Source organism: Mastigoproctus giganteus, chromosome 9 (genome assembly GCF_048544385.1).
Source record: "Mastigoproctus giganteus isolate SK-2022 chromosome 9, ASM4854438v1, whole genome shotgun sequence".
NCBI classification, from domain to species: Eukaryota; Metazoa; Arthropoda; class Arachnida; order Uropygi; family Thelyphonidae; genus Mastigoproctus; species Mastigoproctus giganteus.
The window spans coordinates 128632433-128647566 of record NC_143583.1 but is presented as its reverse complement, the minus strand read 5'-3'; the positions used below and the strand labels follow the sequence as shown (position 1 = coordinate 128647566).

The 15134-nt window shown below is 34.5% G+C and overlaps 1 protein-coding gene across 1 annotated transcript in view; it reads right to left on the bottom strand.

Moving 5' to 3' along the window:
- Positions 1–2265: 2265 nt before the first annotated feature.
- Positions 2266–15134, bottom strand: part of LOC150080720 (phospholipid-transporting ATPase VA) — a 380422-nt gene continuing 367553 nt past the window's right edge. Inside the window, exon 23 of the mRNA XM_090381627.1 lies at positions 2266–2892. Within this exon, the coding sequence (XP_090237753.1) occupies positions 2634–2892 (259 nt within the window). The 3' untranslated portion in view covers positions 2266–2633. The remainder of the gene's footprint in view (positions 2893–15134) is intronic.

Genomic DNA, 15134 nt, shown 5'->3' with positions numbered 1-15134 from the left:
TAATCTGCTATGTTTCTGGATTCAGCTTTGGAATCCTGTCATCAGAATAAATCAGACAGCAATTATACTGCAATTGCTTCCTTATAAGCAAGTTTCTGCCTGTGTTTTAATTTATACACTTTCAAGTTTTGCATACCAACTAATTTAAAGTTCTAATATTTAGGTTTTTTTTTTTTTTAAGTTGGAACCAAAAAAATGTTAATTTTGGCTCACGTCTTAATGACCAATTGAAAATGTCAAGAGGGAAAATTAATTTTATACAGAAATTAACATACAAACTCAAATTATGCTCAACTAAATTAAGTTAATAAAATATACACATTACACCACACAAATTTGGTATTGTGCTTGAATTATTTAGTTTGAGCAATTTGCCTAAGTGTGATCTTTAAACTTTATTAAATAAATTAGACTACAATTAAATTTATGGACAACCCTTTAGTTCCATGAAGAAAAATTGACAATTAAATAAACAGAAAACTAAAAATCACAGGACTGTATCTCTCAACTGCTTTATTAGTTAGATAAAAATTAAAGTGGAATGAACTGTTTAAAATAATCATATAGAGAAAGGTGCACCTTCTAATATGATTTAGTGCTTCAAATCATTACAGACATACTTAAACATTACTCAAATCTATGTAATTATTTTAAACAGTTCATTCCATTTTAATTTTTATCTAACTAATAAAACAGTTGAGACTAAAAATCACAGTAAGTTCCTGTGATTTTTAGGGTTTCCGACTAATTGTTAAACCAATTACAGTCGAAAATCCAACGTCAATAATCCGAACGAGCCAGCTTTATTTACTTATTTATTTTTTTATATGCTGGTGCGATAAAACAATTACAGTAAATGCTGGTTATTGTGATCATGTTTGCGAACTGAATTTTGATTCTATTAAACGGCAATTCTAATAAACGAAAATTGGATGAATTATATCCACAGGCTATAAAAATGAAGATATAAAGCACAAATTCACACTTTTATTAGCAAAATTAACAAAATTAAATGATACGTGAAAATCGACAAACAAACTAAATACTGAATCGACAAATGATCAATGAACTGAACGCTATCCAACTCAACTATTCTTGCTGAAAAGAGAGAGATCTGGCAGCAAAGAAACAAAGTTCGAAAAAGGTGCAGCAAAAAAAAATAAGTAATTATTTTCGTTAAAGGCCTATACACGTTATTGTGGCTGAAAGTTCCATTTATTTTGTTACCTATGAACAAAAAATACGTAAGTACAACTTAGTGTTTTTATTTCCAAACTTACTGAACTTTTTTTTTTTTGTCTCCAGAACAGTATTTTTAATAAGTTTGAAAATCCAAACAAATCAGAAGTCCGAACTACCCCCAGTCCCAATTAGTGCGGATTGTCGAAACTCTACTATAGTTAAACATATTTTACATTAATTTGTGTGTTAATTTTCATATTAAAAACTGTCTTGATGAATGTCCACATGCCACTTTAGAACCATTATGTGCCAAGTGTTGAGCACCACTATTTTAAACAGTTGAGATCATTACTGATCCTGTCACCCTATTGATGAAAGGATTACAAAGCTGAATCCAGAAATATCACTGAAATAGTTTAGTAATTGAATGCATTGGAAAGTTGGGAAGTGTAATTTCTAACATTAAACTAAATATTTTATGACAATTATATTACTCAGATTCTTACATAAAAAACTATGTAACAGCTTTCATCCATCATACCATATCTTTTTGAGAATAATATGCAGATCCTTACTTACATTTCTATTTACCAAGTTTTGCACTCTAGCCAATTTAGTGTGCTAGATTCTAATGCTAGAAATCTAAAGCAATTAAGATTTTTTTTGAAGCCATTTTTAGTCATGTGCCACATGTTGGGCACTACTTTTATAAGCAGTTTTGAACAATAATAAAATATTCAATCAAGGTAATTAAAATATTTTACTTTGCAAACATTTTACCCCTCCTTTTAATACTACATAAAATATGATTAAAACATTAAAAATGCAGTAGCTTTATGCAAAGGCGATAAGCTAATGCAAATACACTCAGAATAGAAGCTATATTAGTGATTATTAAAATTATGGCATAAAAATAATATTAATAGAGAAAGTTTTTTTTTTTTTTTTTTTTTTTTTGTAGCTTGAAGGATATTGTTCAAAATATAAAAATTGCTTTGGATGTGAAAGAACAATGACAGCTGACCACACTGAAATGAGTCATAAGTGTAAAGTGCAACTGGTAACACTGCAAGTTCCGTAAAATGTAATTTTCTAATGTTTCTGACTTGTATGTATATAGAAATACATACGTGTATATAGAAATGCATGTACTGTATGTGTGTATTTGTGATTTATTTATATATAAAATCAAAGCACCACTTTTTTTTCCCATCAATCAGTACTCCTAGCCTCATAATTCTGTACAAAAATAACAAATGGACTTAAGAATAACTTTATACATCAATGACTAGGAGTTTCCACTCTTACAGTAAGAGCAACAACACACTGGCAAAGTTCATATTTGCGAAAACTATACTGTACATGACATATATACATACACACACACATACAATGTGGAATTTCTGAGCCACGAGTTTAAGTTCAGTTCACTATAAAAAAGCCCTGAAATCTCATGTAGCCATGACAGCATCAGAGCCACTACAAGGAGAATTTTCACAAGTGGCTGACACAGAGGGCACCTCTTCAGGCCTATCTTCATGTCCAACCCGGCTGTTTGTTCTGAAGGCAACAGATGATCCACTAGAACCCCTTGACCAGGATATAGACACTGTAGATTTGTCACATGACTGCTGGTATGTTTTATATTCTTTCATTGCTCCCGTTACTGTAGATGGAAAAAGGCTTGCCCATATGGATTTTACAACAAACCTATATCAATGATAATAGTTTCCTTTTTTTTTTTAAAGGTAATAATGAATTTCTATACTTTTAAGAAAATTTTAATTGCTTGATATATTTAGATATAATATAATCACTGTGTGTGTGACTATTTTTTTATAATCATCAATACAGATAATAATAATTATTATTATTTTAACAGTGCCTGGGCATTACCCAAATCTTTGGGTGTATTGTGTCTGTAGGCTAATTTGCATGTGGTGAGTAGAGAGAGATAGAGATGGGTTTGTTGGTTATACAGAAGAACACTAATTAGATAGTATGAATCAGAGCTGTATTACTCAATATGTTCTACGTTGGTAATAATATTAGTACTCAATATGTTCTACGTTGGTAATAATATTAGTTACTCAATATGTTCTACGTTGGTTCTGCTTTAGACTCAGAAATACAAATATTAACTAGCAGATTCTTGAACAGGGGTTATCCCATTAACACAATAAATCGAATTAGGGTACAAGCTAAGGATAGGATACAAAATACTGCACCAATCAACAATAGTAATATCAAAAAATACTTTATTTCTGTCCCATATGTTGAACAGTGGCACAAACAGCTTAACAGATTCTTTAAAGATACCGAATTTAAAATTATAGCTAGGCCTATACGGAAGTTACACACTATACTGAACAATCGCTCGGTTCTTTCGGCGTTCGCAACACAAATTAATGATCTAGTATACAACATTTCTTGCGGTGATTGCGACTCGTCTTATCAGGGTTCCACGCGGTTTTCTCTTAATATCCGTGTAAATCAACACGAAGCCTCTGTTCGTGCTTCTCGTTCAGCAGCGTCAGAATTAGCCTTTCATGCCATTAACGAAAAACATACTTTTTTATTTAACGAGGCCAAAATACTTAACGTTCAACGTAATTATACGCGACTATTAATTGCAGAAACCGTTGAAATTAAATTACACGAGAATTCTGTTAATGTTCGGCGGCCATATTTGATCTCCGATGCGTGGACCTTTACGCGCATGCGCGAAGACACATAATCACTATTTAAGTTGCAAGTTTAGCCTGATTCGATAATTTTCATTCCTGTGATCACGACAGTCGGTCGAAAAGCATTGTCAGCTTCAGGAAGGAAAATCGTTTTGAATATTTTCGTTAGATTCTTTTAATTGCGTTAATTTGAATTTTAATTGTTTTGAATTGATTTTGAATTGTGTTAAATTGATTATTTAATTATTTATATTTCACTTTAATTATTTATATTTTACTTTAATGTACCGGTAAGTTGTCGATTTTTTCGTTTTTTCCGTTTTAATTTCTGGAGGGTATCATACGGAAGTGTTCCACGTACTATATTGAGGTAAACTCCTCTTATCAATTTACTAACAGAAGAACACTTTATTGCATACAAAAGGCACACGCTGTACACAATACCCTTCATGGCTCCAAGCCAGGGATTAATGCCACATCAACAGCTTAAACCATAATGTGCCAAATCAAAATAATGAACCACATCAAAAAGGATAGTTAAAAATGATGGAAATATCACAAAATGTAAAAAGACTCATTTAAATATATGTATATAAATTAACAATATTTTAAAAAGTTAAAATGTCAACCAGCTTGTCTCTGTCATCCAAAATTTGACTGTAAATGCTTTTAATAGTTTTACTGTAAATCAAGCCAGATTGTTAAAAGCATGCATTAATAAAACTAGGGAATTCTATTAAGATGTGACAAATGGTTAAAACAGCACTGCAGTTCTTACACATCAGCATTCAGGTAAAAAAAAAAAAAAAAGTGTGTCAGGTGACCGTGTCTTATGTGGAGCTGAGCAAGAACAACTTCCTTTCCTTGGTTCATCTGCAGACTGAGATGCTACTGCTTTATTACAGGCTTAATCTGATTCAGTTTGTAATCTGTCCAGGCAAATAATATCTTTTTAATGTTTTGAACTGTGGTAACTTCATGTTTTAAATATGTTTTGAACTGCAGTATCTTCATAATGTTTTTAAAGAACCTGTCCAGGTTCTTTATAAAAATATTATGAAGATACTGCAGTTCAACAGCCAAGCTGAAGTGTATAGTGAAAGAGTTTACTTCTAGATATTTTAATATATAAATCTCCTTTATTTCCTAAATAAATAAAAGACATAAAATAGCTAGAAAATATACATTAATAAATGGGCAGTTATATCTGTACAGCCAAGGCTAGGGATGTTTACAATTCAAAAATAAACAAAATGCATTTATAATCTTGAAAAGTGCATAGCAGTCACAAATTAAATGTTTTTCTTTAATTTTAGTTGTGATATGAATGCATTTTTATAGTTATAAAAAAACAAAACAGTATGCCTAATATTAAAATTAAAGGCAACAAAGCTACCAAGACAGTGTCCACATATCTGGTTCAGAATTTAGGTTTTGGTGGAAATTGTGTACATGTAGCAAAGAAGGTGAAAAAAGATTTTACATATTAAAGCCTCATTTTCAAGAATAGAATATTTTGAAAAATGAAATAGGCAATGTATATTAATAAATTAAGCATTTTATGTTATGTTTCTTTAATAGGCAGAAATTCTATTGATATTTGAGAATTTAAGTGCTTAAAGAGTTTGGTGATGACATCAGAAAGAGGGATGTTTGTAAACAGGGAATTTATATCAAAGCATGTGAGAATGCAAATGCATATGAAATTGACTTGAGCTTGAAAATATAAATCACCAGAATTCTTAACAGCAAACATGTTCAACCCACAAAAGCATCACCTTAGCATCCTATGCAATATTAATCTAAAAGGTACACATTATATTTTCATCTGCCTTACCATAATTTTATCTGTGCTACATTCTACCAAAATTTTAGGAATATCTTACATGATGGCATTGGATTAATTTTTTTTAAAGTAAATTGTGGTGGATGTGATCATGCCCTTTCATCACGCCCTTATGCGGGAGCCAAACAACTCTTCATATTTTTATTGCACTTTTCATATAACATCAACAATAAATTTTAAGGGTATTAGTAGTGGCAAATGATGCAAGGTACACATCAGCAAAAAAAAAAAAAAAAAAAAAACAACAACAACACTATCACCTCATCTGTCCATTCCCTCCTATTAATTTGTCTAATCCTTTCTTAAATTTATTTGTTACTCACCCATAACACCAGATGGAAGTTTGTTCCAATAATCAATTACTCTCTGACTGAAAGCAAACTTTTGCACATCTATTCTGCAACCATCCTTTTTCAATTAAAGTTTATATCCCTTTATGCATGTTGTCTGAGAAAGAGTAAGGATGCCATCAAGCATTTAGTTTGCTCAACCCATTCAAAACCTTAAACACTTCAACTAGGCACTCACAAGTGCCTAGTTTCCAAATGCTTCAATTTGCAGAACTAAAGCCCTTCATGATAAGAATATCCTTAACAGTGAATAAAGCAGAAAACTTCCTTTGATGGTATATATTATATATTATAGCATGACTGAATTAGTTAATGGTTGAAATAGAAGATACCAAGATATGAAAATTCTTCTAGATCTTCAGAGGAATAAAGTTCCAAACTTATGTCAGCAAAATTACCAATTTTTATTTCTTTGCCTTTTTATTTTATTTCTTCTTTTTTTTTTTTTTTTTTTTAATCCAATTATGTGGTGCACTCTAGCATTATTCCACCCACCCATCTATTAAAAATGGTAGAGAGAGAATAATTTTTTCATGAAATTTTAATTGCCGTTATGCTTATTTAAATAAATGTTTCTTTTTATTTACTGAAGAAGTAATAACTACATTCAAATAAAGTTGTAAATTACTGAATTTTATCTGCCATTCAGCCTGTTCTCCCACCCCCATCTATGGCTTTTCCTTGATGACTTATAGTAGCATTCTACTAGAGATTATGGGGAAGATTCCTTCTGTTGTAAATGATTCACTTTCTACACATGTGTACACAAATTTATTTATTTATTTATTGAAGTTTGTTTCATGGCAAAGTTTTGCAACCCACCTGCACTCACAGATAATGGAAATGTGATGTGTCCAATTTTTACCATCGGCATAAGAGGAAGCTTTCAACTTCTATTCTCTATGCAGTGTATCATCCCCTTGGGAAGTTTAAAAAAAAAATTCCAAACCAGTATGTAACTTATTAATTTTAATCAGGGGTAAATACAATGCAACTCTGATATACCACACCTAAGTATACCACAGTTTCGAACGTAAATGTGATCATGTCCTGGAAGAGGAATATAAAAAAATAATGCAGTTTATGGCACCCACACATTTCACAATCAACACTACAAACTCCATACTTCACAGAGGGAGAACCAGTTAATGCTGGTTTCCAAACACATAACACCGAGCTACTGTCTTCTCCTGTGCAGTATATTCTCCCAGTTAGACAGTTAAATTTTTATAAGTAATAAGACTTATTCCAATGTAATTACTATAGACATTGTTTTTTTCCTATCTTGCCTCAATTAGAGATGCAATAAAAAAAATAATAATACAGTATATAACTGACATGGTAACTGCATGTGGGAAACTCACAAAAAGTAAACATTTTCTCTGAGAGGAGAAATGAGAATGAGCTACCAATTGTGATATATTCAATTATAAATTTTTGCTTTGTAAACTGCTGCAACAACATCCTTTTCAAAGCTACGAAATCACATGTAGAATGGAATGACAAAAATTGCTAAAGATATAATGTAAAGTGTGTACTGAAATTCATTAATTGCAATAGGAAGGGGTACTTGTTAGACAGTAAAACTTTTTTTTTTTTCTGTAATGTAATGGAAAAATGTACAGACTTTTTATTGGTCTGAAATCCCATTTAAACAGTCATATACAGTATAGTATGCCTGCTTAGTATACAGGCATACAGTGTAGTATCCATTTCAAAACTCAGCATCTTACTTTTGAAAGGGATTTCAGAAGGACCACCATCTAACTCTGTTTAGCACTGATGTCATACAATTTATTTCTTGAAAGAAGCTTATAGCAATTATGTCTTTTGGAAAAGAACTGCAATATTGAATGTTGATATATTTCTTTTATAATTAAGCTTTACTACTTTGAGGTATTAAATAGAAATTGAAAAGGGAGATAAGTTTCATTTGTGTTCACTATTTAAAGGAAAATACAGTAGAACAGGACCAAGACTATGATGGATAATAGAATATGTAAAGTAAAAACATTATACATACAATAGACTCGTTTTATTGTTATTTTATTACATAACCTAATGAAATTTAATTAAACTTTAATTATTATTTATTTTTTACTGGGTCATCAAAAAATCATAGTACAGATATCTATGTACATACCTATTTTTAATATTTTGATTTGCATTGGTCTAGTAATGTCATAAAAAAATTTAAAAGAAAACAATATTACATAATTAAATTTCTTTTCTAAAAAAAAGTCAGTCAATTTCTTTTGTTTCATTACCCCTCGAGCCTTTTGGGAGGCAATGTTATGAATTTTATGCAAAAGTAGCACTTCCGTAGCATCTGCTTCTTCTTGTACCTCGAACCACCCAATGCACTTTGACAACATAGTTTTAGCTTCACAGTGGCTAATTATGTTTGTTGTTCCATTAGCAGCAGCTTTTTCTTCTTCTTCAGTTTAAGAATCACCCAAAATTGTCATCACTCTTTGCACAATTTCATTGTCATCTAAAATTTAGCATCCGACGTCCATTTTGTCCTTATTCAGCCAATCATTTACTTCCTCCATTGAAATATTTTTAAAACCAGGAACATTTGAACATAACTGCAAAATTTCAGTTTCTTTGTATTGTTTGAACTGGAACATCATTCCAGGCATCAGCGACATTGAAAATTGAGTCTTTTATAGCATAGCATTTCCAAAACTCTATCACATCTAATTTATTTTCTGTCGAAACAAGTTTTTGAATGAACAATTTGCAATAACGATGTTTCATACTCTCAATCACGCCTTGGTCCATTGGTTGAATGAAAGATATTGTGTTTGCTGGCAGAAAGTGGCATGATATTTTGCCATCATCGCTTTTTAAAATCACATACTTGTATGGGATGAGTAGGCGCATTGTCCATCAGTAGCATTGCATATTGGTAAATCTTTTGATGCCAAATGTGATCTTACACAAGTACAAATATTTTATGAAATGAATCATGAAATATATCTTGGCTCATCCACATGTTGTTTTGTGAGAAATATTTAACTGGCAAAGAATTTAAATTAATATTTTTAAATGATCTAGGTTTTTTTTGGTTTTCCTATAACAACCAAAGGCAATTTATGACTACTGCTAGCATTAGCACATACCATTATAGTAATGCGATATTTTTGCATCTTATATCCCAGTGCTATGTGTTCAGTCATTGAGACCAGTGTTTTTTGAGGTAGTGCATTCCAATTAAGGCCAGTCTCAATGAAGTTGTATATTCGGTCTATCTGACATTTCCTTCTGTAGTTTTTCATGATAAACAGAAACTGCAGCTATATCTGTACTTGACTTCTCACCCTGAATCGACAACTGTCAAATACCATGGCAAAACTTGAATTTGTCCAACCATCTGATGCTAGCCTTGAACGAAGGATCTCCACCTAGTTTTTATTGATTTCAATGGCTTTTTCGATTATTATTAGTCCCGACAATGGAATTCCTTGGCTACATTTTTGAACAAACCATTGAAGTATTCGATTGTTCATTTTTAGCAAGTTTCATTGTTTTATGACTTTTAACATTGCTGTCAGTGGTTTCCATTTTCGACATGTGGTTTTCAATTTTGTCTGCATCATGCTTTATATGATTTACTGTTGTTCTTCCTATTCCATAAACCGATGCTATACTTGTAATACTTTCCCCTTTTCTTAGACAATTGATTATTTCAATTTTTTGAGATAATCCCAACACTACTCGCTTACATTTCTCTGCCATTTCAATGGGTTTACTGCTGACCGGGCTAGCCGGGTGGGTAAAGTGCCTGCCTGGCAACCCAAAGGTCACGGGTTCGAATCCCGCTTCGGGCTTGGATCAAAGTACTGCAAAAACCTTGGGAGGTGCATTATGGCCACAGAAGCTGATGCGCCAACAACTACAAAAAAAAAAAAAAAAAAAAATGGCTTTACTAAATAAAAATTTAAATATGAAACAAGATCTTAAAGTATAACTGTATACAGTGAGTTGTAAACAAAGACTGAGTGACACATGGCACCAATATCACAATGCATTACGGTGTAGTGGGGTTAAGTGACGGTTACCAGAGACTGACGGTAAATAGGGTGATGGACAATTGAAGTTCTAATGTAGCTCACTACAGCTAAGTAAGAATAACATACCCTTTATAAAAGAGTCCGGTTTGCCTTTCCGTCATTGATATCCCATTCCAATAAATATAAAGATGAGTCAGAAGACAAGTCCTATTTCTGCAGAACAATTGCTGTAAACAGCTAATGTCTTAAACAGCAATTATTTCCTCCCTCACTCTTTTGAAAGAAGAAATTGGAACAACTATGTAAACACATCAAACAAATATTTCATTTCAAATGGCTAAAAGAAGCATAAACTTAACAAAAATGAACTCTTTTACTGAGAAATCCCCTGTGATGTTGGCATTTGATGGGTTACTGTGTGATATGAGGATGGCAGACATGACAGCAAAAGCTGACCCATGCTATAAATATAGATAAATAATAAAAATTATTTATTGACTCATGAAAATATATTTTTTTTGCTCTTAGTGCTGAAAACGAGATAAACACAAGCATTGGCCTATTAGAATACCAGACAATCCTAACCACGCAGACAACACTTGGTGATGGTCTCTTCTCCAGTGGAACCTTTCTCTTGTGGCCATTCTCAACCTAGTGTTGTTTCGCATTACAAGAATGCAAAATGGGATGATCTGCGAGATTTTTTTTATTCTTTTCCTTGGTTGGATTATAGATTCAAATCTTCTGAAGTCAATGTCGTCAGATCGTGTCGGTGAAATTATTCTTGTAGGGATGAAATCCTTTATTCCACACTACACCTTAAAATCTTGTCTTTTATCTAAACTTTGGTTTTCCAATAAATGTACTAAATCTGTTTAAGCTAAGAACATTGCACATCACAACTGGCTTGTATCAAAATCTCCACGTTCGTTTTCTGCCTACACCAAAGTTCGCAACAATTGTAAAGCAGTTATTAATCAGTCCAAACTAGATTTCGAATAGGCTAAGAGTAGAAAACTTTCTTTCTGTTCAAATAGTAGTCAAGCATTTTGTTCTCTTGGCAAAGCTATTGGCTACAACTTTTGCCCATCTCTATTCCCAACTCTGTCAAAACCAGATGGTTCTATTTTTTTTTATTTTTTATTTTTTTTATGTAAACCCCAAACACGAGAGGTATTAGAACCTATAGTGCTTAGTACCATGCTTGGGTTGGAGGTTGAGAAGACGAAAGAAGATATTTGTTGACACTGGACTTGAACTTCTGTAGACTGCAATTTTCAAGAAATACGTATGAAGGAAGGTTGTTCCAGAAAATGGCAGTTGAATGAATAAACGAGGAAGATAAAAAGTTGGTTCTGTGAGTTTGAAGTTGGACAGTAAAATTGGATGTTGGCTGGTGGCAGCACGTGTTCGGACTGTTTTGAAAGAGAGAGTGGGAATTATAGAAGCCAATTCAGAAGAACAGTTCCCAAACCCAGGGGCTCACATCTGGTGAGTATCGGTTTGGCAAACCCAGGGTCCTGAGCTGGATATCATCATTCTTCTCTTTCTTGGTGATTCCTTTCTACTTCTCTCTCTCTCTCTCTCAGGGTAACTCGAGAATTTTTTTTTTGGCTGGTGCAGCATAAGCTTCAGGCTTCCTTGCACCATATGGCTAATAATAATCATAATCATGGAAGTATCTGTAGAAGAGGCATGCAGCAGAAACAGTACATCTATTATAAGACAGTGAGTGGAGAGACTCTGTTAGAGATGAATCATTAATTAGACTAACTGCACTCTTCTGAATGGAATCAAGAAGTCTGAGAGCGGTTTTGGGGGAACCACCCCAGATGTGGGAACAATATTCCATGGCAGGGCAGATTTGTGATTTATACAGAGTGAGCAGCTGTTTGGAAGAAAAGTAACACTGAGAGCGAAAGAGAAAACCAAGCTTTTTAGATGCAGAGGAAGCAATATTTGTAATGTGCTTGTGCCAAGAGAGATTAGAAGTCAGGGTAATCCCCAAAAGAGATATATCATTTTGCCTAGAAATTGGAGTGTCACTAAAGATAAGCGTAGGAGCAGAAGAATCCTTTTTGCGAGATATAAGACAAGACTAAGTTTTATAAGGGTTGAAATCAACTAAGTTGTCTTTGCCCCACTGGAGAATTACCTGAAGATCGGCATTTAAGGAATTGGTAGCAGATTTTCGAGAAGTTGAAGCTGATTGAGCACGGCAAGGTTTCTCAAAATGGAAAGTAGAATGCAATGTGCTATCATCGGCAAAACTATGGATAGGATTTCCAGTCAATGGAAGAAGGTCATTAATATACAAGAGGAAAAGAGTGGGGGGAAAGAACTGAACCTTGGGGGACACCGGCATTAGTGGAGAAGTTTGAAAACAGAGAGCCATCTACCATCACGCTCAGTGAGCGATCAGAGAGAAAACTGGATAATCAATTACTAAAAACAGTTGGCAAACCATAAGATGGAAGCTTGTTTAGAAGACCTTTATGCCAAACACAATCGAAAACCTTTGAGATGTCAATAGCAACTACTTGTGTTTCACCGAACCTTTCCATTGAATTAGTCCATAAATGCGTAACATAAGCCAGAATAACACCAGTGGATTGACACTGACGGAATCCATACTGGCGATCGTTGATCAGATGGAAGGTTTCTAGGTAGTTTAAGAGTTGGCATATAATTGATTTCTCCGTTATTTTAGAAAGAGTAGAAGTAACTGCAATGGGACGATAATTGGATGGGAGGGATTTGTCACCCTTTTTAGGAACTGGCTGGATATGAGCAAATTTCCAAGCAGAAAGAAAAACACCTTTGGAATAAGAAAGTGAAAAATGCCGGCAAAGAATAGGAGTAAGTTCAGGAGCACAGGTTTTGAGAATAGTGGAGAAATACCATTGGGACCTGGAGCCTTCTTAGCATCAAGATTCGTCAAAATCCTTCTGACAGCCTTTTGACAGAAGACCACAGGAGGCATCGAATGGAGAAGTGTTGGGAATGGTGGGAGGTGTTTTACCAAGATCATTAATACATGAGTTGGAAGAAAAATGGGATGCTAGCAGGTCAGCTTTATCCTTGGCTGAAGTGACAACAGAACCATCTGGTTTGGATAGAGGTGGGAGTGAGTAGAGATGGGCAAAAGTTGCGGCCAATAGCTTTGGCAAGAGACCAGAATGCTCGGCTACCATTAGGGCAAGAAGCAAGTTTTCTACTCTTAGCCTGTTCAAACTCTAGTTTGGACTGATTAATAATTGCTTTACAATTGTTGTGAGCTTTGGTGTTGGCAGAAAATGAAACTGAGGAATTAGAAACAAGCCAATTACAATATGCAACATTCTTCTCTTGAACAGCCTTAGCACATTTATTGGAAAACCAAGGTTTAGATAAAGGACGAGATTTTAAAGTGGAGTGTGGGATAAAGGATTCCATTCCTGCAAGAGTAATTTCACTGACACGATCTGAGCAAATGTTGACATCAAAAGTTTTGAAACAGTAATTCGACCAAGGAAAAGAAATCTTGCAGCTCATCCCATTTTGCATTCTTGTAATGCCAAACAACATGAGGTTGGGAATAGCCATGAGATAAAGGCTCCATTGAAAAAAGAGACAATCACCAAGTTGTGATCTGAAATGCCTAAAGGACCTCTCACTTCGACCGTGTGCCTAGAAGGGTTGTTTGTGAGAAAAAGATCAAGCGTGTTGGCTGTATGATTAGGATTGTCTGGTATTCTTGTAGGTAAATGAACAATCTGTGCAAAGTCATTAGTAATTGCAAAAGCCTCAGCATCTCAACCAGCTGGGTCTGTGTGACTAGAAAACGGAAGCCAGCTGGAGTTGTGAACATTAAAATCGCCAAGTAAAATTTCTTCACTGTTAGGAAAGTAGGACTGGAGAAAGTCAAGTTGCAAAGAGAGGAAGTCAAAGAGCTCCAAGTGATTAGTGGAGTTGAGAGAACAGTAGAGACAACGTATGAATTTGACACAATGAGGTAGAGAGATTTTAAGCCAGAGAAGATCAAAGAGAGGAGATTCCAAATTGCCAAGTCTCTGACAGGGAATATCAGAACAGACATATGCACAAGTACCACCTTTGAGGTGAAAGGAATCATACAGCGAATAATTTGGGCAACTGAGATGAGCAGTAGTTGAATCAACCGATAACTGAGATTTTGTCAGAAAAAGTACATTAGGGTTTGGCAGACTGCAAGTGGAAATGGACATCGTTGAGATTAGAATTGATTTGTTGTTGTTGTTATTTGGTTTTTAGGAGCATTAGCAACTAAGGCCATATTGCTCCGGGATATGCGGTGGTCATTCCCTGACCTTTCCGCATCCTCCGTATTTGGTGGTGACGGGCTCGAACCACGGTCTAATCAAGAAGTGTGTGCTACGCACTGCTGCTCCTTCCCACCTGGCTACGGAGGCGCCGATTAGAATTGAGACCACGTATATTTGTGAAACGAATTAGGAAGTGCTTGGGAGGTTTAGATATTTTCGCTAATAAGCTTACTCTATTAGTTTGACAATTCATGGTGTATTCAATAGTAAGAAAAAGTGGGTGGGACATGCTGTATGAAGTAATGAAATTTTTGGATATGGCATACACATGGTAAGAATATATCCAGATCCTTGACATAAAGTGGCCTCAACAATGCTCCCTGCATACACACTACTCGGACTCCCTCCAGTCACTATCTGGCAAAGTAGAGGTAGCAAGATTATACACTAGCTGATCTGGAAGGCTCCTAGAGAGTTACCAATAGGTTCGGTCCGGTGTACTAACTAGTGGCCGGCCTGTGAACACAGCTTTAGAGCTGTACCCTCGAAATGTAAGGAATATTGGATCTCGCCACGATGGAAGAGATGGGGAAGGGTTGACCAGAACCTAGCTCTAGAGACTAAACGTGGGTTCCACCACTTCAAGCCTCCAATAAGCAAAGTGGTGGTATTGCACCTAGTACTACCTGGTAACATAGAGAGGTGGCATTCCTCCATGTGGTGTGGGCACCACACCTCGACCCCTGCTTACGTTGGTTCACACCTGG